Here is a 26,980-nt window from a genome sequence, read left to right as displayed (position 1 = left end):
CATTGACGCATGACGTCACATGCAATGATGAACCTCATTAACAACACTACATAATCTACACAATCTTGGGTAATGAATAAATTAGCCTCAGTCTCTCTAAATTAACGCTATGTCGACAACTGGGCTTGGTATCTATTGTCAAAGTGATAGTGCAAATGCACAAGTTCCCCAGAATCTGAGGAATTTGTTCTATACATTAGTTTGTAAGTAAACTAGTTTGTGCACATTACAGATCACCAGGACATGGCGAAGAGGAAACTGTGTGACTGGACGATTGTTTTAGAAACTCTAGCATGGCGAATAGTATATGTATAGCTAGCTCAATCCTCACAACAATTAGTGTAGTTTATAGATCTACAGTATACACTTTCGTTTTGGCCACATAATGATAGATCATTAGCACAGTGCATGGGCTAATAGTAGGGTTGGGTTGAATGAGCAAAAAGTCCCCGGGCCTCTGTGATGATTCGGAACAATAAAATCTGCAATACCTAAATAAATACACATGATCCTTGCCAGAACGCAATAGTTAGATAATTAACATAAATTTCACAATTTCTATGTATACAGCACATTGTATGGCAGTCAAGACGGGTAATGAGCATGCTGACTATAAATATAATCCTTTGTAGTTTTAGCCACACCCTATAACGCGGAGTGTTTCACGTAAACATTTTTGTTTCTAATCCCTCTTATTGTTCTACACATATATCTATGGTGTAACATACTACTGATCATGTACTACATGTACAGTCGGGTCAGTTCCCTCTCTTGTCAGCCAGTTTCAATGGTCACCTGAAGTGTGTGGAACTTCTAATCAATGCTGGAGCCAATGTTGATATGCAAGCAGAGGTGAGTGTATCTAACTGTGCACATCTCAGAGATTAGCTAGTCATAGAGTTTCCTCTGTCATGTCCTGGTTGTCATTCAAAGTGCGCTCTATGTGAGACATTTATTGCCCATCTGTATGTGGTTTTTGAAAAAGACAATAGTAGGGTGTGTTTAATTGCTCATACCCCTGTTAGTATTTAATTCTGTACCATTTTGTTTCTGTGTCCTGGACCTGCGCATGTTATTTGTTTTTAAGAATCGGGATCTTTACCCATCATTCACTTTTCTATGTACATGTAGGTTAATTGCGCAACTGTATATGGTTTTTGAAAGGCAATTACGTACGTCCTAGATAAAATCTGTGCTGGTATTGTCTCTTAAATGGATCAGTAAGAATATTACATGTACCGTATATGCTCGATCAGAGGCCGCACTCAAATAGTAGCCTCCCTTGCTAGCAAAATGAAACATTTAGTAGCCGCTCTTAAATAGTAGCCTCAGTGAACTTTGACTCTAGCATTTCTGCACGTGGCAGCCTACTTATCCTAAAACTGTTGCCTAAACGTTCCCTAATTCTTGTTATAGTAGGGCTTATGCAGACATTTCCTCTAGAGGGAGCGTTGTGTTCTATGTTATTAGCCTATAACAAATAGAAATGTCAGCTGTATAAGACTATAGGTTTTGTGCAAACTCTCACTTTTGGCCAAATGAGTTGCTCCCTCCACAAAGAAATGTCTGCATAAACTACCTAAGAACTAATAACACACTAAGAATACAAGAATAGTCCTATTTGTTTAAGAGCCTAGAATTTCCGAACGCCCACTAATTATTACTTCCGGTATACTTGCAACTGTGCATTAACTAGTACGTAAAGTGTTTGCTCAAACCACGCATGCTCACCCCAAACATGCTGTGCATGCTCCTTGTATATAATAATGTATGTATTCACTCTAATACAGGACAACCGGACTGCTCTCCACGTAGCCTGTCAGAATGGACATGATGAGGTGGTGAGAGTCCTCCTAGCAGCCAAGGCTACAGTCAACACTCAGAGCAAGGTCAGTTACAGTAATTGATTTCAGAGCCAAAAATTATATGATATAGTGGCGCACCTTTTAGAACCAAAACATTCAGACCAATCCACACTTGCGTTGTTTGTTTTTTGTATAGATATGTAGGTCTACGGTTTGGTTTTTGGCCTCTGTGTTTTACATACTCTATCTATTGAGGGCCTAAACAGCAAAAAACCTTGTTTTTAAGCCAGCCGCTTTTGTTGCTAAAGATATTGTATAATAGTTTCAGCAGCTAGCTAGCCAAACACATTGACGCATGACGTCACATGCAATGATGAACCTCATTAACAACACTACATAATCTACACAATCTTGGGTAATGAATAAATTAGCCTCAGTCTCTCTAAATTAACGCTATGTCGACAACTGGGCTTGGTATCTATTGTCAAAGTGATAGTGCAAATGCACAAGTTCCCCAGAATCTGAGGAATTTGTTCTATACATTAGTTTGTAAGTAAACTAGTTTGTGCACATTACAGATCACCAGGACATGGCGAAGAGGAAACTGTATGACTAGACGATTGTTTTAGAAACTCTAGCATGGCGAATAGTATAATGTATAGCTAGCTCAATCCTCACAACAATTAGTGTAGTTTATAGATCTACGGTATACACTTTCGTTTTGGCCACATAATGATAGATCATTAGCACAGTGCATGGGCTAATAGTAGGGTTGGGTTGAATGAGCAAAAAGTCCCCGGGCCTCTGTGATGATTCGGAACAATAAAATCTGCAATACCTAAATAAATACACATGATCCTTGCCAGAACGCAATAGTTAGATCGCAAAGGATCAACATTTCTGCTCATTCGCAAAGGCCCGCAAAATATTCTAGTAATATGGTAAGCAGGTCGATATACGTTGTATCTGTATTTTACAGCTCCATCTATGGAGTAATTAATAAAGCATGCAGGTATTCATCAAATGCATGTGCGTACGTAGGTTAGGGTTAGTATAGGCCAATAACTGTAAGGCAATTGCCTTATAAGCGGTTGAAACACTCCGCGGTTATAATTTAGCAATCGCGCAGTTAGCTCTGCAGTAGAACGCTAGCTATTTGCAGCTGTAACCTTGCACTGTTTCGTGGTTTACCGTGCATGAGGCTGTATTTAGCCACTATCTACTAGCAATCACTCAAGTACTCTAGAGAAGTAATTAATTAATTAAGTTTACATCACTGACAAGCTCTAAGTCCGTTGTTTTTACTCTTGAATTACTCCATGTCAACTTTTCTCTCTCCCTGCTGTGAAGCCAAAACAGTGAAGGACATTGGTTATTATGTACAGTAGAACCTCACCAATCCGAATAGAGCGGGACCAGACCCTATCCGAATACATGAAATTTCCGGATTACCAGATGTCATTAATTGATTATGAAATCATTAACGAAGACACTTTTGTACATGTATTATGATATTACTGTGGCCAGAAGGGAAGCTGCTAGCTAGAATAGTCTTTATCTCAACTTTCTCTCCAATACAGTTGAGTCTTGTGAGCTCTCTCTTCGTTTTCTTTGCAGTGGCCATTGTCTTGAGCAGTTTATCGCTAAATGTATTGCTGATTCAGCTAAGCTATTTACATTGCGCATGCGCAGTACTCTATTCTACTGACAGCCCCTCCTCTTTTTCAGTTTGCCATTTTGTCTGGATTTGCGAGGTTTTGGATTAAAGGGGTCCTGATTAGCGTGGTTCTACTGTATCTAAATGCTATATATGCTATGGATAAGCTGTACTGTTCAGAAACGTTTGTCCTTCAAACTGGCTTAGTATACTTTTAGACACACCACGGTCCTTGACCTCCCATGACTTCATAGTAAGGGCTATTCCTTCTTGTAGAGTATTTTATTGTCGACCTTTTAGAGCGAAATTCTATTACTCTTTAACATCAGCAGATTGTATGGCAGTCAGGACAGGTAATAAGCATGCTGTATAATCCTTTGTAGTTTTAGCCACACCCTATAATGCGGAGTGTTTCACGTAAACATTTTTGTTTCTAATCCCTCTTATTGTTCTATATGTATCTATATCTATGGTATAACATACTACTGCTCTGTACTACATGTACAGTCGGGCCAGTCCCCTCTCTGGTCAGCCAGTTACAATGGTCACCTGAAGTGTGTGGAACTTCTAATCAATGCTGGAGCCAATGTTGATATGCAAGAAGAGGTGAGTGTATCTAGCTATACACATCTCAGAGATTAGCTAGTCATAGAGTTTCCTCTGTCATGTCCTGGTTGTCATTCAAAGTGCGCTCTATGTGAGACATTTATTGCCCATCTGTATGTGGTTTTTGAAAAAGACAATAGTAGGGTGTGTTTAATTGCTCATACCGCTGTTAGTATTGTATTCTCATCATAAGCATTAATTCTGTACCATTTTGTTTCTGTGTCCTGGACCTGCGCATGTTATTTACTTTTAAGAATCGTGATCTTTACCCATCATTCACTTTTCTATGTACATGTAGGTTAATTGCGCAACTGTATATGGTTTTTGAAAGGCAATTACGTACGTCCTAGATAAAATCTGTGCTGGTATTGTCTCTTAAATGGATCAGTAAGAATATTACATGTACCGTATATGCTCGATCAGAGGCCGCTCTTGTATAAAGGCCTCCCTTGCTAGCAAAATGAAACATTTAGTAGCCGCTCTCAAATAGTAGCCTCAGTGAACTTTGACTCTAGCATTTCTGCACGTGGCAGCCAAAAGATTTATTTTTAAAAGACAATTACGTACGTGCTAGATAAAATCTGTGCTGATATTATCTCTTATGGATCAGCAAGAATATTCGTTGTGTTCTATGTTATTAGCCTAAATGTCCTTCCGGGAGGAAACGTCTGCATAAACTACCTACTACACTAAGAATAGTCTTATTCATTTAAGAGCCTGGAATTTCCGAACGCCCACTAATTATTACTTCCAGTATACTTGCAACGGTGCATTAACTAGTACGTGAAGTGTATTTGCTCAAACCGTGCAAGCTCCTTGTATATAATAATGTATATATTCACTCTAATACAGAACAACGTGACAGCTCTCCACGCAGCCAGTAACAATGGACATGATGAGGTGGTGAGGGTCCTCTTAGCAGCCAAGGCTACAGTCAACACTCAGAGCAAGGTCAGTTACAGTAATTGATTTCAGAGCCAAAAATTATATGATATAGTGGCGCACCTTTTAGAACCAAAACATTCAGACCAATCCACACTTGCGTTGTTTGTTTTTTGTATAGATATGTAGGTCTACGGTTTGGTTTTTGGCCTCTGTGTTTTACATACTCTATCTATTGAGGGCCTAAACAGCTTGTTTTTAAGCCAGCCGCTTTTGTTGCTAAAGATATTGTATAATAGTTTCAGCAGCTAGCTAGCCAAACACATTGACGCATGACGTCACATGCAATGATGAACCTCATTAACAACACTACATAATCTACACAATCTTGGGTAATGAATAAATTAGCCTCAGTCTCTCTAAATTAACGCTATATCGACAACTGGGCTTGGTATCTATTGTCAAAGTGATAGTGCAAATGCACAAGTTCCCCAGAATCTGAGGAATTTGTTCTATACATTAGTTTGTAAGTAAACTAGTTTGTGCACATTACAGATCACCAGGACATGGCGAAGAGGAAACTGTGTGACTGGACGATTGTTTTAGAAACTCTAGCATGGCGAATAGTATATGTATAGCTAGCTCAATCCTCACAACAATTAGTGTAGTTTATAGATCTACAGTATACACTTTCGTTTTGGCCACATAATGATAGATCATTAGCACGGTGGGCTAATAGTAGGGTTGGGTTGAATGAGCAAAAAGTCCCCGGGCCTCTGTGATGATTCGGAACAATAAAATCTGCAATACCTAAATAAATACACATGATCCTTGCCAGAACGCAATAGTTAGATAATTAACATAAATTTCACAATTTCTATGTATACAGCACATTGTATGGCAGTCAAGACGGGTAATGAGCATGCTGACTATAAATATAATCCTTTGTAGTTTTAGCCACACCCTATAACGCGGAGTGTTTCACGTAAACATTTTCGTTTCTAATCCCTCTTATTGTTCTACACATATATCTATGGTGTAACATACTACTGATCATGTACTACATGTACAGTTGGGACAGTCCCCTCTCTGGGTAGCCAGTCGCAATGGTCACCTGAAGTGTGTGGAACTTCTAATCAATGCTGGAGCCAATGTTGATATGCAAGCAGAGGTGAGTGTATCTAACTGTACACATCTCAGAGATTAGCTAGTCATAGAGTTTCCTCTGTCATGTCCTGGTTGTCATTCAAAGTGCGCTCTATGTGAGACATTTATTGCCCATCTGTATGTGGTTTTTGAAAAAGACAATAGTAGGGTGTGTTTAATTGCTCATACCGCTGTTAGTATTGTATTCTCATCATAAGCATTAATTCTGTACCATTTGTTTCTGTGTCCTGGACCTGCGCATGTTATTTGCTTTTAAGAATCGTGATCTTTACCCATCATTCACTTTTCTATGTACATGTAGGTTAATTGCGCAACTGTATATGGTTTTTGAAAGGCAATTACGTACGTGCTAGATAAAATCTGTGCTGGTATTGTCTCTTAAATGGATCAGTAAGAATATTACATGTACCGTATATGCTCGATAAAGGCCGCACTCAAATAGTAGCCTCCCTTGCTAGGATTCATTCACTTTTCTATGTACATGTAGATGAATTATTATAATTGGGCAACTGTATATGGTTTTTGAAAGACAATTACTTACGTGCTAGATAAAATCTGTGCTGATATTATATCTTATGGATCAGCAAGAATATTCGTTGTGTTCTATGTTATTAGCCTAAATGTCCCTCCGGGAGGAAACGTCTGCATAAACTACCTACTATACTAAGAATAGTCCTATTTATTTAAGAGCCTGGAATTTCCGAACACCCACTAATTATTACTTCCGGTATACTTGCAACGGTGCATTAACTAGTACGTGAAGTGTGTTTGCTCAAACCGTGCAAGCTTGTATATAATAATGTATATATTCACTCTAATACAGGACAACTGGACTGCTCTCCACACAGCCAGTAGCAATGGACATGATGAGGTGGTGAGGGTCCTCTTAGCAGCCAAGGCTACAGTCAACACTCAGAGCAAGGTCAGTTACAGTAATTGATTTCAGAGCCAAAAATTATATGATATAGTGGCGCACCTTTTAGAACCAAACATTCAGACCAATCCAAACTTGCGTTTAAAATAGTCATGGCGGTGCTTATGTGGTTTGTTTTTCGTATAGATATGTAGGTCTACGGTTTGGTTTTTGGCCTCTGTGTTTTACAGCTGCATCTATAATAGAGGATGCACGTAATAGTTAGAGCTGCAAGATTCTGCTGATTAGACTTGGACTGTTGGCATTGATCCTTTTTAACAACAATCATCGTCGAGCATTACCCACTCTTCAGCAAAAGTAAAAATATCGATCATTACCCACTCTTTCTCTGTGATTCTGCCTGCATGCAGCAAAACAAAAATGTTTATCTTGATAAAGCTAGCATTATGTTATGTAGCTTTGACACCTTCACCGAGGCATCAGCACCCGCGGGTGCTTTCATTTGTTTATAGTGATAGTGGCTGAGTTGCTTAGTCGACCTTTTAGAGCTTGATTCTCTTTATAATCAACATTAAAAGTGATCAATTCGCATATTGTATGGCAGTCAAGACAGGTAACGAGCATGCTGACTATAAATGTAGTTTTAGCCACACCCTATAACGCGAAGTGCTTCACATAAACGTTTTTGTTTCTAATCCCTCTTATTGTTCTACATGTATATATATCCTATGGTGTAACATACTACTGCTCATGTACTACATATTCTAGTAATTATGGTAAGCAGGTCGATATACGTTGTATCTGTATTTTACAGTTCCATCTATGGAGTAATTAATAAAGCATGCAGGTATTCATCAAATGCATGCGTGTACGTAGGTTAGGGTTAGTAGGCCAATAACTGTAAGACAATTGCCTTATAAGCGGTTGAAACACTCCGCGGTTATAATTTAGCAATCGCGCAGTTAGCTCTGCAGTAGAACGCTAGCTATTTGCAGCTGTAACCTTGCACTGTTTCGTGGTTTACCGTGCACGAGGCTGTATTTAGCCACTATCTACTAGCAATCACTCAAGTACTCTAGAGAAGTAATTCCCATAGGAAATGTCAAGGTTGTAACAAGCTTGCTACAAGGTGGTTTGGTTGCAGAAAGGTTGTTACAACCTGGAAAACAGGTTGTAACAACCTTGCATTGTGGTTGTCATTCTGTACAATTGATTTACAACCTTGTAAAATAGTTGCAGCAACATTGCGTTCTGGTTGCTCATTTTGCTGTTTACAACCTTGTAAAAGACATGGCAAGTGCACCCCAATTGGAATTATTTTCATATCTTGAATGTCAGCTGTCTAGCTTTTAAAGTGCAGGACAGACCTACTGCATACTAGTTTAGCTAACTCAGACTACTCTATAATAGAACAACTAGATGTTTAGGTTTACAAGCCAAAATGAATGACACATCTATTGGTATCTCTTGGTGAGGTGGATCGAAGAGGAGTCAGTAGGATTCATGCCCTCCTCCAATGTGCACCAAGTTGCTGTAGCTGTCGTGAGACTGCAATGGTTGGCCAAGAAGTACTATGATGCCAACATTTTAAAGATGTTCAGTAAGTAGCATTCATGATATTAAAAGCCAGACAAACGAGTGCTGCAAGCTGCGCGCGCTGTGTTAATGCCTAGCCTTGCTATGTCATGCTTTCTATCAAAAGTATTAGAGGTGTTATAGTACTAGAGACTTAGTATAGGGGGAATTAAGCTTTTTTCAATTTGAAAGTGAATAATCTCTATAATTATATATATAGGGGTATGTCTGCAAGAGCTCACACAATTAATGGCTACTAAATAGCTAGGTAGCTAGTAAAAAGCTAGCGCTTTAGTGCAGGACTATAACTCGAATAGAAACTTTTATGCAAACAAGTGATGCTACGAAAGCTGCAACAGCTTTCAATGTGAGTCAAACTAGCCATAACTCAAGAAAGAAGCTTTAGTTTGTAATCTACGAATCAAAATCCAAGAGAATGTGGCTATAGAAGCCTATATATAGAAACTGTTAGTTTTCGTCGCATTGCAGCATTTACAGCCACAGTCACTGTCAGCTTTACCGTGTCCCTCTTGCGGCTACACGTACACCTGAGGCATAACAATGTTGAATGTACGTCTCAAAGATTTTGTACAAATCATCATCCCCTATACCTCTATACGTCCATCCCTCTTGCTCATCACAAAGCATATATAATTAGTGATAGATATGGTCCTATAATTATGACACTTATAATTATGCCAGCACGCAGAGAAAGCTGTGTAGTAAACCATGCACTGGTTAATCGATGCAGTAAACGACAAATGTGCATCATGTCGCCGTGCCATGAGAAGGCAGCGTAGTGGTTTGAAACTCAATCAATCTCTCATCATTAATCGATACTCGAAGAGACTATAATATAGTTTGCTTAGTATTATACTTTGTAATACTATATATACTTTGTTCTGTTATTTATTTTTTTATCTCACTCTTAATAGATTTCACTGTTTAACTAGGTTGAAACTACCTTGTTGCAACCCTGTTAGTAACCAGATTGAAACCACCTTGTTGCAACCTTAATAACCAGGTTAAAACCACCTGGCTACAACCTTGAAACAAGCTTGAAACAATTTCAAATCCATGGTTCTGGCAAGGTTGCTGCAACCTTGCCACAACCTTGTAAGACTTGCTTGTTTGAACCTTACCACAAGGTAGTTATTTCTGTATGGGAATTAATTAATTTACATCACTGACAGCTCTAAGTCCGTTGTTTTTACTCTTGAATTACTCCATGTCAACTTTTCTCTCCCTGCTGTGAAGCCAAAACAGTGAAGGACATTGGTTATTATGTACAGTAGAACCTCGCCAATCCGAATAGAGCGGGACCAGACCCTATCCGAATACATGAAATTTCCGGATTACCAGATGTCATTAATTGATTATGAAATCATTAACGAAGACACTTTTGTACATGTATTATGATATTACTGTGGCCAGAAGGGAAGCTGCTAGCTAGAATAGTCTTTATCTCAACTTTCTCTCCAATACAGTTGAGTGTTGTGAGCTCTCTCTTCGTTTTCTTTGCAGTGGCCATTGTCTTGAGCAGTTTATCGATAAATGTATTGCTGATTCAGCTAAGCAATTTACATTGCGCATGCGCAGTACTCTATTCTACTGACAGCCCCTCCTCTTTTTCAGTTTGCCATTTTGTCCGGATTTGCGAGGTTTCGGATTAAAGGGGTCCGGATTAGCGAGGTTCTACTGTATCTAAATGCTATGGATAAGCTGTACTGTTCAGAAATGTTTGTCCTTCAAACTGGCTTAGTATACTTTTAGACACACCACGGGCCTTGACCTCACATGACTTCATAGTAAGGGCTATTCCTTCTTGTAGAGTATTTTATTGTCGACCTTTTAGAGCTAAATTCTATTACTTTTTAACATCAGCAGATTGTATGGCAGTCAGGACAGGTAATGAGCATGCTGTATAATCCTTTGTGGTTTTAGCCACACCCTATAACGTGGAGTGTTTCACGTAAACATTTTCGTTTCTAATCCCTCATATTGTTCTATATGTATCTATATCTATGGTATAACATACTACTGCTCTGTACTACATGTACAGTCGGGCCAGTCCCCTCTCTGGGCAGCCAGTGTGAATGGTCACCTGAAGTGTGTGGAACTTCTAATCAATGCTGGAGCCAATGTTGATATGCAAGAAGAGGTGAGTGTATCTAACTGTACACATCTCAGATATTAGCTAGTCATAGAGTTTCCTCTGTCATGTCCTGGTTGTCATTCAAAGTGCGCTCTATGTGAGACATTTATTGCCCATCTGTATGTGGTTTTTGAAAAAGACAATAGTAGGGTGTGTTTAATTGCTCATACCCCTGTTAGTATTGTATTCTCATTATAAGCATTAATTCTGCACTCAAATAGTAGCCTCCCTTGTTAGCAAAATGAAACATTTAGTAGCCGCTCTCAAATAGTAGTCTCAGTGAACTTTGACTCTAGCATTTCTGCACGTGGCAGCCAAAAAATTTATTTTTAAAAGACAATTACGTACGTGCTAGATAAAATCTGTGCTGATATTATCTCTTATGGATCAGCAAGAATATTCGTTGTGTTCTATGTTATTAGCCTAAATGTCCCTCCGGGAGGAAACGTCTGCATAAACTACCTACTACACTAAGAATAGTCTTAATCATTTAAGAGCCTGGAATTTCCGAACGCCCACTAATTATTACTTCCGGTATACTTGCAACGGTGCATTAACTAGTACGTGAAGTGTATTTGCTCAAACCGTGCAAGCTCCTTGCATATAATAATGTATATATTCACTCTAATACAGAACAACGTGACAGCTCTCCACGTAGCCTGTCAGAATGGACATGATGAGGTGGTGAGGGTCCTCTTAGCAGCCAAGGCTACAGTCAACACTCAAGACAAGGTCAGTTACAGTAATTGATTTCAGAGCCAAAAATTATATGATATAGTGGCGCACCTTTTAGAACCAAACATTCAGACCAATCCAAACTTGCGTTTAAAATAGTCATGGCGGTGCTTATGTGGTTTGTTTTTCGTATAGATATGTAGGTCTACGGTTTGGTTTTTGGCCTCTGTGTTTTACAGCTGCATCTATAATAGAGGATGCACGTAATAGTTAGAGCTGCAAGATTCTGTTGATTAGACTTGGACTGTTGGCATTGATCCTTTTTAACAACAATCATCGTCGAGCATTACCCACTCTTCAGCAAAATTAAAAATATCGATCATTACCCACTCTTTCTCTGTGATTCTGCCTGCATGCAGCAAAACAAAAATGTTCATCTTGATAAAGCTAGCAGTATGTTATGTAGCTTTGACACCTTCACCGAGGCATCAGCACCCGCGGGTGCTTTCATTTGTTTATAGTGATAGTGGCTGAGTTGCTTAGTCGACCTTTTAGAGCTTGATTCTCTTTATAATCAACATTAAAAGTGATCAATTCGCATATTGTATGGCAGTCAAGACAGGTAACGAGCATGCTGACTATAAATGCTGACTATAAATGTAGTTTTAGCCACACCCTGTAACGCGAAGTGCTTCACATAAACGTTTTCGTTTCTAATCCCTCTTATTGTTCTACATGTATCTATATCTATGGTGTAACATACTACTGCTCATGTACTACATATTCTAGTAGTACGGTAAGCAGGTCGATATACGTTGTATCTGTATTTTACAGCTCCATCTATGGAGTAATTAATAAAGCATGCAGGTATTCATCAAATGCATGCGCGTACGTAGGTTAGGGTTAGTAGGCCAATAACTGTAAGGCAATTGCCTTATAAGCGGTTGAAACACTCCGCGGTTATAATTTAGCGATCGCGCAGTTAGCTCTGCAGTAGAACGCTAGCTATTGGCATGCACTGTTTCGTGGTTTACCGTGCATGAGGCTGTATTTAGCCACTATCTACTAGCAATCACTCAAGTACTCTAGAGAAGTAATTCCCATAGGAAATGTCAAGGTTGTAACAAGCTTGCTACAAGGTGGTTTGGTTGCAGAAAAGTTGTTACAACCTGGAAAATAGGTTGTAACAACCTTGCATTGTGGTTGTCATTCTGTACAATTGATTTACAACCTTGTAAAATAGTTGCAGCAACATTGCGTTCTGGTTGCTCATTTTGCTGTTTACAACCTTGTAAAAGACATGGCAAGTGCACCCCAATTGGAATTATTTTCATATCTTAAATGTCAGCTGTCTAGCTTTTAAAGAGCAGGACAGACCTACTGCATACTAGTTTAGCTAACTCAGACTACTCTATAATAGAACAACTAGATGTTTAGGTTTACAAGCCAAAATGAATGACACATCTATTGGTATCTCTTGGTGAGGTGGATCGAAGAGGAGTCAGTAGGAATCATGCCCTCCTCCAATGTGCACCAAGTTGCTGTAGCTGTCGTGAGACTGCAATGGTTGGCCAAGAAGTACTATGATGCCAACATTTTAAAGATGTGATATTAAAAGCCAGACAACGAGTGCTGCAAGCTGCGCGCGCTGTGTTAATGCCTAGCCTTGCTATGTCATGCTTTCTTATTAGAGGTGTTATAGTACTAGAGACTTAGTATAGGGGGAATTAAGCTTTTTTCAATTTGAATTTGAAAGTGAATAATCTCTATATATATATATATAGGGGTATGTCTGCAAGAGCTCACACAATTAATGGCTACTAAATAGCTAGGTAGCTAGTAAAAAGCTAGCGCTTTAGTGCAGGACTATAACTCGAATAGAAACTTTTATGCAAACAAGTGATGCTACGAAAGCTGCAACAGCTTTCAATGTGAGTCAAACTAGCCATAACTCAAGAAAGAAGCTTTAGTTTGTAATCTACGAATCAAAATCCAAGAGAATGTGGCTATAGAAGCCTATATATAGAAACTGTTAGTTTTCGTCGCATTGCAGCATTTACAGCCACAGTCACTGTCAGCTTTACCGTGTCCCTCTTGCGGCTACACGTACACCTGAGGCATAACAATGTTGAATGTACGTCTCAAAGATTTTGTACAAATCATCATCCCCTATACCTCTATAGTCCATCCCTCTTGCTCATCACAAAGCATATATAATTAGTGATAGATATGGTCCTATAATTATGACACTTATAATTATGCCAGCACGCAGAGAAAGCTGTGTAGTAAACCATGCACTGGTTAATCGATGCAGTAAACGACAAATGTGCATCATGTCGCCGTGCCATGAGAAGGCAGCGTAGTGGTTTGAAACTCAATCAATCTCTCATCATTAATCGATACTCGAAGAGACTATAATATAGTTTGCTTAGTATTATACTTTGTAATACTATATATACTTTGTTCTGTTATTTATTTTTTATCTCACTCTTAATAGATTTCACTGTTTAACTAGGTTGAAACTACCTTGTTGCAACCCTGTTAGTAACCAGATTGAAACCACCTTGTTGCAACCTTAACCCTTTCCCGGCTTTAATTAAAACAAAATAATACAGAATAAATACATGTTTTTCTTTAAAAATCCATATCTTATGAACCATACATTGAAATCACTCGTAACTATTTCCTACAGGTAGCCCAGACCCCGGGGGTACCATGACATCATCATCGTTACCTAGCAACTGACCACCCCCAACTAATTAGCGATTTTTACAAACATTCACAATTATGTACACAAACAATATTATACGAAGGCACAAAGTGACTATAGACACTAAGTAAGTGTTCTCAATGTTCTCACGGTGACATAGTTCGATCAGGATCTGCCGAAACTTCTCTGCGAGGTCATATCAGCAGACGCCCTTTTCCCGGGAAACGTTCTTCACCTACACACACGTTGACAAGTTCAATGGTGGCTCGTGATATCCACTGCTGTACTAACTAGCCTAAGCAAACTATACTGAAGCTATCCTGAAGCTATCAGAATACAGTATGTTGTACAAATGCTACTCTAGACTTACCAGATCCAGAAACTTGGTCCAGCTCCTTCAGGCTCCTCAGGCTCTTTATTTTTTAGCTTGAGGTAGCTTCCTACCTAGCTACGATCCCAGTCACTGTCCTCTCACTCTACAAGGCCATAAGCATCGATATTCTCACTGTCTAGCAGCTCTAGAGCCCCACTGAGGTTGTACTACAAAGATCTTGAAGTCATCATCAAACGGTCACTTTTCTTTCGACGGTACTGCACAAAGCGTACCTCGAAGCAAGATGTTGAAAATACCACGTGAAAGAGCAGCTCAATGCGCATATGCTGGTACCTACAGCGTGTGCATAGCTCCAACATAGCCCGCACAGCAAATTTTTGAATAATCTCGGTCTGCTGGACGACATATGTCGTCCAAAGCCGGGAAAGGGTTAATAACCAGGTTAAAACCACCTGGCTACAACCTTGAAACAAGCTTGAAACAATTTCAAATCCATGGTTCTGGCAAGGTTGCTGCAACCTTGCCACAACCTTGTAAGACTTGCTTGTTTGAACCTTACCACAAGGTAGTTATTTCTGTATGGGAATTAATTAATTTACATCACTGACAGCTCTAAGTCCGTTGTTTTTACTCTTGAATTACTCCATGTCAACTTTTCTCTCTCCCTGCTGTGAAGCCAAAACAGTGAAGGACATTGGTTATTATGTACAGTAGAACCTCGCCAATCCGAATAGAGCGGGACCAGACCCTATCCGAATACATGAAATTTCCGGATTACCAGATGTCATTAATTGATTATGAAATCATTAACGAAGACACTTTTGTACATGTATTATGATATTACTGTGGCCAGAAGGGAAGCTGCTAGCTAGAATAGTCTTTATCTCAACTTTCTCTCCAATACAGTTGAGTGTTGTGAGCTCTCTCTTCGTTTTCTTTGCAGTGGCCATTGTCTTGAGCAGTTTATCGATAAATGTATTGCTGATTCAGCTAAGCAATTTACATTGCGCATGCGCAGTACTCTATTCTACTGACAGCCCCTCCTCTTTTTCAGTTTGCCATTTTGTCCGGATTTGCGAGGTTTCGGATTAAAGGGGTCCGGATTAGCGAGGTTCTACTGTATCTAAATGCTATGGATAAGCTGTACTGTTCAGAAATGTTTGTCCTTCAAACTGGCTTAGTATACTTTTAGACACACCACGGGCCTTGACCTCACATGACTTCATAGTAAGGGCTATTCCTTCTTGTAGAGTATTTTATTGTCGACCTTTTAGAGCTAAATTCTATTACTTTTTAACATCAGCAGATTGTATGGCAGTCAGGACAGGTAATGAGCATGCTGTATAATCCTTTGTGGTTTTAGCCACACCCTATAACGTGGAGTGTTTCACGTAAACATTTTCGTTTCTAATCCCTCATATTGTTCTATATGTATCTATATCTATGGTATAACATACTACTGCTCTGTACTACATGTACAGTCGGGCCAGTCCCCTCTCTGGGCAGCCAGTGTGAATGGTCACCTGAAGTGTGTGGAACTTCTAATCAATGCTGGAGCCAATGTTGATATGCAAGAAGAGGTGAGTGTATCTAACTGTACACATCTCAGATATTAGCTAGTCATAGAGTTTCCTCTGTCATGTCCTGGTTGTCATTCAAAGTGCGCTCTATGTGAGACATTTATTGCCCATCTGTATGTGGTTTTTGAAAAAGACAATAGTAGGGTGTGTTTAATTGCTCATACCCCTGTTCATTATAAGCATTAATTCTGCACTCAAATAGTAGCCTCCCTTGCTAGCAAAATGAAACATTTAGTAGCCGCTCTCAAATAGTAGCCTCAGTGAACTTTGACTCTAGCATTTCTGCACGTGGCAGCCAAAAAATTTATTTTTAAAAGACAATTACGTACGTGCTAGATAAAATCTGTGCTGATATTATCTCTTATGGATCAGCAAGAATATTCGTTGTGTTCTATGTTATTAGCCTAAATGTCCCTCCGGGAGGAAACGTCTGCATAAACTACCTACTACACTAAGAATAGTCTTAATCATTTAAGAGCCTGGAATTTCCGAACGCCCACTAATTATTACTTCCGGTATACTTGCAACGGTGCATTAACTAGTACGTGAAGTGTATTTGCTCAAACCGTGCAAGCTCCTTGCATATAATAATGTATATATTCACTCTAATACAGAACAACGTGACAGCTCTCCACGTAGCCTGTCAGAATGGACATGATGAGGTGGTGAGGGTCCTCTTAGCAGCCAAGGCTACAGTCAACACTCAAGACAAGGTCAGTTACAGTAATTGATTTCAGAGCCAAAAATTATATGATATAGTGGCGCACCTTTTAGAACCAAACATTCAGACCAATCCAAACTTGCGTTTAAAATAGTCATGGCGGTGCTTATGTGGTTTGTTTTTCGTATAGATATGTAGGTCTACGGTTTGGTGTTTGGCCTCTGTGTTTTACAGCTGCATCTATAATAGAGGATGCACGTAATAGTTAGAGCTGCAAGATTCTGTTGATTAGACTTGGACTGTTGGCATTGATCCTTTTTAACAACAATCATCGTCGAGCATTACCCACTCTTCAGCAAAATTAAAAATATCTATCATTACCCACTCTTTCTCTGTGATTCTGCCTGCATGCAGCAAAACAAAAATGTTCATCTTGATAAAGCTAGCAGTATGTTATGTAGCTTTGACACCTTCACCGAGGCATCAGCACCCGCGGGTGCTTTCATTTGTTTATAGTGATAGTGGCTGAGTTGCTTAGTCGACCTTTTAGAGCTTGATTCTCTTTATAATCAACATTAAAAGTGATCAATTCGCATATTGTATGGCAGTCAAGACAGGTAACGAGCATGCTGACTATAAATGCTGACTATAAATGTAGTTTTAGCCACACCCTGTAACGCGAAGTGCTTCACATAAACGTTTTCGTTTCTAATCCCTCTTATTGTTCTACATGTATCTATATCTATGGTGTAACATACTACTGCTCATGTACTACATATTCTAGTAGTACGGTAAGCAGGTCGATATACGTTGTATCTGTTTTTTACAGCTCCATCTATGGAGTAATTAATAAAGCATGCAGGTATTCATCAAATGCATGCGCGTACGTAGGTTAGGGTTAGTAGGCCAATAACTGTAAGGCAATTGCCTTATAAGCGGTTGAAACACTCCGCGGTTATAATTTAGCGATCGCGCAGTTAGCTCTGCAGTAGAACGCTAGCTATTGGCATGCACTGTTTCGTGGTTTACCGTGCATGAGGCTGTATTTAGCCACTATCTACTAGCAATCACTCAAGTACTCTAGAGAAGTAATTCCCATAGGAAATGTCAAGGTTGTAACAAGCTTGCTACAAGGTGGTTTGGTTGCAGAAAAGTTGTTACAACCTGGAAAATAGGTTGTAACAACCTTGCATTGTGGTTGTCATTCTGTACAATTGATTTACAACCTTGTAAAATAGTTGCAGCAACATTGCGTTCTGGTTGCTCATTTTGCTGTTTACAACCTTGTAAAAGACATGGCAAGTGCACCCCAATTGGAATTATTTTCATATCTTAAATGTCAGCTGTCTAGCTTTTAAAGAGCAGGACAGACCTACTGCATACTAGTTTAGCTAACTCAGACTACTCTATAATAGAACAACTAGATGTTTAGGTTTACAAGCCAAAATGAATGACACATCTATTGGTATCTCTTGGTGAGGTGGATCGAAGAGGAGTCAGTAGGAATCATGCCCTCCTCCAATGTGCACCAAGTTGCTGTAGCTGTCGTGAGACTGCAATGGTTGGCCAAGAAGTACTATGATGCCAACATTTTAAAGATGTGATATTAAAAGCCAGACAAACGAGTGCTGCAAGCTGCGCGCGCTGTGTTAATGCCTAGCCTTGCTATGTCATGCTTTCTTATTAGAGGTGTTATAGTACTAGAGACTTAGTATAAGGGGAATTAAGCTTTTTTCAATTTGAATTTGAAAGTGAATAATCTCTATATATATATATAGGGGTATGTCTGCAAGAGCTCACACAATTAATGGCTACTAAATAGCTAGGTAGCTAGTAAAAAGCTAGCGCTTTAGTGCAGGACTATAACTCGAATAGAAACTTTTATGCAAACAAGTGATGCTACGAAAGCTGCAACAGCTTTCAATGTGAGTCAAACTAGCCATAACTCAAGAAAGAAGCTTTAGTTTGTAATCTACGAATCAAAATCCAAGAGAATGTGGCTATAGAAGCCTATATATAGAAACTGTTAGTTTTCGTCGCATTGCAGCATTTACAGCCACAGTCACTGTCAGCTTTACCGTGTCCCTCTTGCGGCTACACGTACACCTGAGGCATAACAATGTTGAATGTACGTCTCAAAGATTTTGTACAAAGCATCATCCCCTATACCTCTATAGTCCATCCCTCTTGCTCATCACAAAGCATATATAATTAGTGATAGATATGGTCCTATAATTATGACACTTATAATTATGCCAGCACGCAGAGAAAGCTGTGTAGTAAACCATGCACTGGTTAATCGATGCAGTAAACGACAAATGTGCATCATGTCGCCGTGCCATGAGAAGGCAGCGTAGTGGTTTGAAACTCAATCAATCTCTCATCATTAATCGATACTCGAAGAGACTATAATATAGTTTGCTTAGTATTATACTTTGTAATACTATATATATACTTTGTTCTGTTATTTATTTTTTATCTCACTCTTAATAGATTTCACTGTTTAACTAGGTTGAAACTACCTTGTTGCAACCCTGTTAGTAACCAGATTGAAACCACCTTGTTGCAACCTTAACCCTTTCCCGGCTTTAATTAAAACAAAATAATACAGAATAAATACATGTTTTTCTTTAAAAATCCATATCTTATGAACCATACATTGAAATCACTCGTAACTATTTCCTACAGGTAGCCCAGACCCCGGGGGTACCATGACATCATCATCGTTACCTAGCAACTGACCACCCCCAACTAATTAGCGATTTTTACAAACATTCACAATTATGTACACAAACAATATTATACGAAGGCACAAAGTGACTATAGACACTAAGTAAGTGTTCTCAATGTTCTCACGGTGACATAGTTCGATCAGGATCTGCCGAAACTTCTCTGCGAGGTCATATCAGCAGACGCCCTTTTCCCGGGAAACGTTCTTCACCTACACACACGTTGACAAGTTCAATGGTGGCTCGTGATATCCACTGCTGTACTAACTAGCCTAAGCAAACTATACTGAAGCTATCCTGAAGCTATCAGAATACAGTATGTTGTACAAATGCTACTCTAGACTTACCAGATCCAGAAACTTGGTCCAGCTCCTTCAGGCTCCTCAGGCTCTTTATTTTTTAGCTTGAGGTAGCTTCCTACCTAGCTACGATCCCAGTCACTGTCCTCTCACTCTACAAGGCCATAAGCATCGATATTCTCACTGTCTAGCAGCTCTAGAGCCCCACTGAGGTTGTACTACAAAGATCTTGAAGTCATCATCAAACGGTCACTTTTCTTTCGACGGTACTGCACAAAGCGTACCTCGAAGCAAGATGTTGAAAATACCACGTGAAAGAGCAGCTCAATGCGCATATGCTGGTACCTACAGCGTGTGCATAGCTCCAACATAGCCCGCACAGCAAATTTTTGAATAATCTCGGTCTGCTGGACGACATATGTCGTCCAAAGCCGGGAAAGGGTTAATAACCAGGTTAAAACCACCTGGCTACAACCTTGAAACAAGCTTGAAACAATTTCAAATCCATGGTTCTGGCAAGGTTGCTGCAACCTTGCCACAACCTTGTAAGACTTGCTTGTTTGAACCTTGCCACAAGGTAGTTATTTCTGTATGGGAATTAATTAATTTACATCACTGACAAGCTCTAAGTCCGTTGTTTTTACTCTTGAATTACTCCATGTCAACTTTTCTCTCTCCCTGCTGTGAAGCCAAAACAGTGAAGGACATTGGTTATTATGTACAGTAGAACCTCGCCAATCCGAATAGAGCGGGACCAGACCCTATCCGAATACATGAAATTTCCGGATTACCAGATGTCATTAATTGATTATGAAATCATTAACGAAGACACTTTTGTACATGTATTATGATATTACTGTGGCCAGAAGGGAAGCTGCTAGCTAGAATAGTCTTTATCTCAACTTTCTCTCCAATACAGTTGAGTCTTGTGAGCTCTCTCTTCGTTTTTTTTGCAGTGGCCATTGTCTTGAGCAGTTTATCGATAAATGTATTGCTGATTCAGCTAAGCAATTTACATTGCGCATGCGCAGTACTCTATTCTACTGACAGCCCCTCCTCTTTTTCAGTTTGCCATTTTGTCCGGATTTGCGAGGTTTTGGATTAAAGGGGTCCGGATTAGCGAGGTTCTACTGTATCTAAATGCTTTATATGCTATGGATAAGCTGTACTGTTCAGAAACGTTTGTCCTTCAAACTGGCTTAGTATACTTTTAGACACACCACGGTCCTTGACCTCCCATGACTTCATAGTAAGGGCTATTCCTTCTTGTAGAGTATTTTATTGTCGACCTTTTAGAGCTAAATTCTATTACTTTTTAACATCAGCAGATTGTATGGCAGTCAGGACAGGTAATGAGCATGCTGTATAATCCTTTGTAGTTTTAGCCACACCCTATAACGCGGAGTGTTTCACGTAAACATTTTTGTTTCTAATCCCTCTTATTGTTCTATATGTATCTATATCTATGGTATAACATACTACTGCTCTGTACTACATGTACAGTCGGGCCAGTCCCCTCTGTGGGTAGCCAGTGGCGATGGTCACCTGAAGTGTGTGGAACTTCTAATCAATGCTGGAGCCAATGTTGATATGCAAGATGAGGTGAGTGTATCTAACTGTACACATCTCAGAGATTAGCTAGTCGTAGAGTTTCCTCGTCATGTCCTGGTTGTCATTCAAAGTGCGCTCTATGTGAGACATTTATTGCCCATCTGTATGTGGTTTTTGAAAAAGACAATAGTAGGGTTTGTTTAATTGCTCATACCGCTGTTAGTATTGTATTCTCATCATAAGCATTAATTCTGTACCATTTTGTTTCTGTGTCCTGGACCTGCGCATGTTATTTGCTTTTAAGAATCGTGATCTTTACCCATCATTCACTTTTCTATGTACATGTAGGTTAATTGAGCAACTGTATATGGTTTTTGAAAGGCAATTACGTACGTGCTAGATAAAATCTGTGCTGGTATTGTCTCTTAAATGGATCAGTAAGAATATTACATGTACCGTATATGCTCGATAAAGGCCGCACTCAAATAGTAGCCTCCCTTGCTAGGATTCATTCACTTTTCTATGTACATGTAGATGAATTATTATAATTGGGCAACTGTATATGGTTTTTGAAAGACAATTACTTACGTGCTAGATAAAATCTGTGCTGATATTATATCTTATGGATCAACAAGAATATTCGTTGTGTTCTATGTTATTAGCCTAAATGTCCCTCCGGGAGGAAACGTCTGCATAAACTACCTACTACACTAAGAATAGTCCTATTCATTTAAGAGCCTGGAATTTCCGAACACCCACTAATTATTACTTCCGGTATACTTGCAATGGTGCATTAACTAGTACGTGAAGTGTATTTGCTCAAACCGTGCAAGCTCCTTGTATATAATAATGTATATATTCACTCTAATACAGGACAACTGGACTGCTCTCCACGTAGCCTGTCAGAATGGACATGATGAGGTGGTGAGAGTCCTCCTAGCAGCCAAGGCTACAGTCAACACTCAGAACAAGGTCAGTTACAGTAATTGATTTCAGAGCCAAAAATTATATGATATAGTGGCGCACCTTTTAGAACCAAAACATTCAGACCAATCCACACTTGCGTTGTTTGTTTTTTGTATAGATATGTAGGTCTACGGTTTGGTTTTTGGCCTCTGTGTTTTACATACTCTATCTATTGAGGGCCTAAACAGCAAAAAACCTTGTTTTTAAGCCAGCCGCTTTTGTTGCTAAAGATATTGTATAATAGTTTCAGCAGCTAGCTAGCCAAACACATTGACGCATGACGTCACATGCAATGATGAACCTCATTAACAACACTACATAATCTACACAATCTTGGGTAATGAATAAATTAGCCTCAGTCTCTCTAAATTAACGCTATGTCGACAACTGGGCTTGGTATCTATTGTCAAAGTGATAGTGCAAATGCACAAGTTCCCCAGAATCTGAGGAATTTGTTCTATACATTAGTTTGTAAGTAAACTAGTTTGTGCACATTACAGATCACCAGGACATGGCAAAGAGGAAACTGTATGACTGGACGATTGTTTTAGAAACTCTAGCATGGCGAATAGTATAATGTATAGCTAGCTCAATCCTCACAACAATTAGTGTAGTTTATAGATCTACGGTATACACTTTCGTTTTGGCCACATAATGATAGATCATTAGCACAGTGCATGGGCTAATATATAGTAGGGTTGGGTTGAATGAGCAAAAAGTCCCCGGGCCTCTGTGATGATTCGGAACAATAAAATCTGCAATACCTAAATAAATACACATGATCCTTGCCAGAACGCAATAGTTAGATAATTAACATAAATTTCTATGTATACAGCACATTGTATGGCAGTCAAGACGGGTAATGAGCATGCTGACTATAAATATAATCCTTTGTAGTTTTAGCCACACCCTATAACGCGGAGTATTTCACGTAAACATTTTCGTTTCTAATCCCTCTTATTGTTCTACACATATATCTATGGTATAACATACTACTGCTCATGTACTACATGTACAGTCGGGTGAGTCCCCTCTCTGGTCAGCCAGTTACAATGGTCACCTGAAGTGTGTGGAACTTCTAATCGATGCTGGAGCCAATGTTGATATGCAAGAAGAGGTGAGTGTATCTAACTGTACACATCTCAGAGATTAGCTAGTCATAGAGTTTCCTCTGTCATGTCCTGGTTGTCATTCAAAGTGCGATCTATGTGAGACATTTATTGCGCATCTGTATGTGGTTTTTGAAAAAGACAATAGTAGGGTGTGTTTAATTGCTCATACCCCTGTTGTATTGTATTCTCATCATAAGCATTAATTCTGTACCATTTTGTTTCTGTGTCCTGGACCTGCGCATGTTATTTGCTTTTAAGAATCGTGATCTTTACCCATCATTCACTTTTCTATGTACATGTAGGTTAATTGCGCAACTGTATATGGTTTTTGAAAGGCAATTACGTACGTGCTAGATAAAATCTGTGTTGGTATTGTCTCTTAAATGGATCAGTAAGAATATTACATGTACCGTATATGCTTGATCAGAGGCCGCTCTTGTATAAAGGCCGCACTCAAATAGTAGCCTCCCTTGCTAGGATTCATTCACTTTTCTATGTACATGTAGATGAATTATTATAATTGGGCAACTGTATATGGTTTTTGAAAGACAATTACTTACGTGCTAGATAAAATCTGTGCTGATATTATATCTTATGGATTAGCAAGAATATTAGTTGTGTTCTATGTTATTAGCCTAATGTCCCTCCGGGAGGAAACGTTTGCATAAACTACCTACTACACTAAGAATAGTCCTATTCATTTAAGAGCCTGGAATTTCCGAGCGCCCACTAATTATTACTTCCGGTATACTTGCAACGGTGCATTAACTATAGTACGTGAAGTGTATTTGCTCAAACCGTGCAGCTCCTTGTATATAATAATGTATATATTCACTCTAATACAGGACAACGTGACAGCTCTCCACGTAGCCTGTCAGAATGGACATGATGAGGTGGTGAGGGTCCTCTTAGCAGCCAAGGCTACAGTCAACACTCAACACAAGGTCAGTTACAGTAATTGATTTCAGAGCCAAAAATTATATGATATAGTGGCGCACCTTTTAGAACCAAAACATTCAGACCAATCCACACTTGCGTTGTTTGTTTTTTGTATAGATATGTAGGTCTACGGTTTGGTTTTTGGCCTCTGTACTCTATCTATTGAGGGCCTAAACAGCAAAAAACCTTTTTTTTTTAAGCCAGCCGCTTTTGTTGCTAAAGATATAGTTTCAGCAGCTAGCTAGCCAAACACATTGACGCATGACGTCACATGCAATGATGAACCTCATTAACAATACTACATAATCTACACAATCTTGGGTAATGAATAAATTAGCCTCAGTCTCTCTAAATTAACACTATGTCGACAACTGGGCTTGGTATCTATTGTCAAAGTGATAGTACAAATGCACAAGTTCCCCAGAATCTGAGGAATTTGTTCTATGCATTAGTTTGTAAGTAAACTAGTTTGTGCACATTATACAGATCACCAGGACATGGCGAAGAGGAAACTGTATGACTAGACGATTGTTTTAGAAACTCTAGCATGGCGAATAGTATAATGTATAGCTAGCTCAATCCTCACAACAATTAGTGTAGTTTATAGATCTACGGTATACACTTTCGTTTTGGCCACATAATGATAGATCATTAGCACAGTGCATGGGATAATAGTAGGGTTGGGTTGAATGAGCAAAAAGTCCCCGGGCCTCTGTGATGATTCGGAACAATAAAATCTGCAATACCTAAATAAATACACATGATCCTTGCCAGAACGCAATAGTTAGATCGCAAAGGATCAACATTTCTGCTCATTTGCAAAGGCCCGCAAAATATTCTAGTAATACGGTAAGCAGGTCGATATACGTTGTATCTGTATTTTACAGCTCCATCTATGGAGTAATTAATAAAGCATGCTCATCAAATGCATGCGCGTACGTAGGTTAGGGTTAGTAGGCCAATAACTGTAAGGCAATTGCATTGACAAGGAGTTCATTAGGAAGAGTACGCAACTCTAATAGACTGTACACAAAAAGCATTCCTCCAGACTTACGTCACAGATACTAGCTGTTGTATAAACCGCAACTAGCAGGAAAGGCATGAATAAAATCAGTAACTATATTCATTGGCTTTTCCTAACTGGCAGTTGTAAATGAATAACATTAGTGATAATTATCACAATCATATCTTTTGTTTACACTGGCAAACACTTGTTTTATAACATACTGCTCATGTACAGTCTGGTCAGTCCCCTCTCTGGACAGCCAGTTGCAATGGTCACCTGAAGTGTGTGAAACTTCTAATCGATGCTGGAGCCAATGTTGATATGCAAGCAGAGGTGAGTGTATCTAGATTAGCTAGTCATAAAGTTTCCTCTGTCATGTCCTGGTTGTGTGTCGTGAGGTGTATCAACCTAAAACGTGGTCTGTGAGCTGATGTGTGTGTGTGTGTTCACCTTCTCATCACTCCTCACTTGACTCTGTACAGGATGGATCCACTGCGCTGTTCATAGCTTCTCAGAATGGTCACTTGAGGGCAGTTGAAGTGTTGATTGCAGCTATGGCTCAGGTGGACATGCAACAGAAGGTGAGGTTTAATTGCTCATAATTAATAGTATGGCTAAGTGCAATAATTATGTGGGATTAATAGCACGAGTAACAAGCAATGGCAAGGATACTAATTGCATGAGGCGTAGCCAAGTCCTATTAACCTTGCCAGCGTATTCGAAAACAACCCGTTGTCAAATACAGTGTGCAATTACTTGACAGGTAATTTCACGCTGTCAATGACGACGTGCAATTACTTGACCGGATGTGATACGGGAGATTAATTGCTGTACACTCTCCAGTCGCTAATAGCACATCATACAATTATAATACCTAATAAGCTTTTAGCTCTGCTTTTAAGACTCATAATCCTTACCTATCATTCACAGTGCGCTTCTATGTGATTGCATATCTGTATGTGCATGGTTTATGAAAAAGACAATAGCAGGGTTCTGCCTACAGTGATCGTTTAGGTAAGCTGCGACCACCACTAGATATTTTCCAACCACCACTTAGCCTTTCCGACCACTGCTTTACATTCTACAAGTACTGGCTAGTCCAGTTTAGCTGCTAGTACAGTCTTTGCTTGGTAACCCTTCGCTTACCAGTTTTATTGTCTTGATGTGCCTTATATATATAATTATAGAGCTAACTATTAATTGAACTCTACTGCGCATGACCAGAACAATTAATTGAAGCTGCATGGCTTTGTTGAGTTCGAGGAGTACTATACTACAGCTAGCTAGCTAGCTATACTGTAACTCTGCCTTAAAACAGGGAGTTGGACCACCTGCTAAGGGAAAGACAAGCTAGAGAGTGAGCAACTGGGTGCAGTTAATACTTCCAAGTACTGATTATGACCCTGTGATGAAGAAATCTTAGTATAGCACCATACTGTACTGATGCAAGTACAACAATGTACATATATAATTATTTCAGCTGTATACTTACATGGCTTACAACAAATGCTGCATGTTCAAATTTGTGTCCCCCTCCCCGTACACACCCCCTGCATGGGCGAATTTTCCCCCATCATTTTTAACCACCTCTCAAAATTCCTGGGCAGAACCCTGCAATAGTACGGTGTGGTAAAGATCTGTTATGGCCTTTGTGTGTGTGTGTGTGTGTGTGTGTGTGTGTGTGTGTGTGTGTGTGT

The 26,980-nt window shown here is 39.4% G+C and overlaps 1 protein-coding gene across 11 annotated transcripts in view; it reads left to right on the top strand.

The window, feature by feature from the left end:
• The window catches only part of LOC135339645 (serine/threonine-protein phosphatase 6 regulatory ankyrin repeat subunit B-like), a 45,401-nt gene that overhangs the window by 6,238 nt on the left and 12,183 nt on the right, over positions 1-26,980 (top strand). For 3 of the 11 annotated variants that reach the window (XM_064535840.1, XM_064535839.1, XM_064535849.1), the window contains exons 10-25: positions 754-852; positions 1,791-1,889; positions 3,970-4,068; positions 4,921-5,019; positions 6,023-6,121; positions 6,941-7,039; positions 10,629-10,727; positions 11,355-11,453; positions 15,922-16,020; positions 16,635-16,733; positions 21,213-21,311; positions 22,134-22,232; positions 23,245-23,343; positions 24,184-24,282; positions 25,518-25,616; positions 25,766-25,864. In XM_064535840.1, coding sequence (XP_064391910.1) covers positions 754-852; positions 1,791-1,889; positions 3,970-4,068; positions 4,921-5,019; positions 6,023-6,121; positions 6,941-7,039; positions 10,629-10,727; positions 11,355-11,453; positions 15,922-16,020; positions 16,635-16,733; positions 21,213-21,311; positions 22,134-22,232; positions 23,245-23,343; positions 24,184-24,282; positions 25,518-25,616; positions 25,766-25,864 — 1,584 coding nt within the window. The remainder of the gene's footprint in view (positions 1-753; positions 853-1,790; positions 1,890-3,969; positions 4,069-4,920; positions 5,020-6,022; positions 6,122-6,940; positions 7,040-10,628; positions 10,728-11,354; positions 11,454-15,921; positions 16,021-16,634; positions 16,734-21,212; positions 21,312-22,133; positions 22,233-23,244; positions 23,344-24,183; positions 24,283-25,517; positions 25,617-25,765; positions 25,865-26,980) is intronic. The other 8 variants (XM_064535844.1, XM_064535841.1, XM_064535842.1 and 5 more) reach the window with 8 other exon arrangements.

Source organism: Halichondria panicea, chromosome 8 (genome assembly GCF_963675165.1).
Source record: "Halichondria panicea chromosome 8, odHalPani1.1, whole genome shotgun sequence".
In the NCBI taxonomy this organism is placed as follows: Eukaryota; Metazoa; Porifera; class Demospongiae; order Suberitida; family Halichondriidae; genus Halichondria; species Halichondria panicea.
This window is presented reverse-complemented; position numbering and strand designations above follow the sequence as displayed.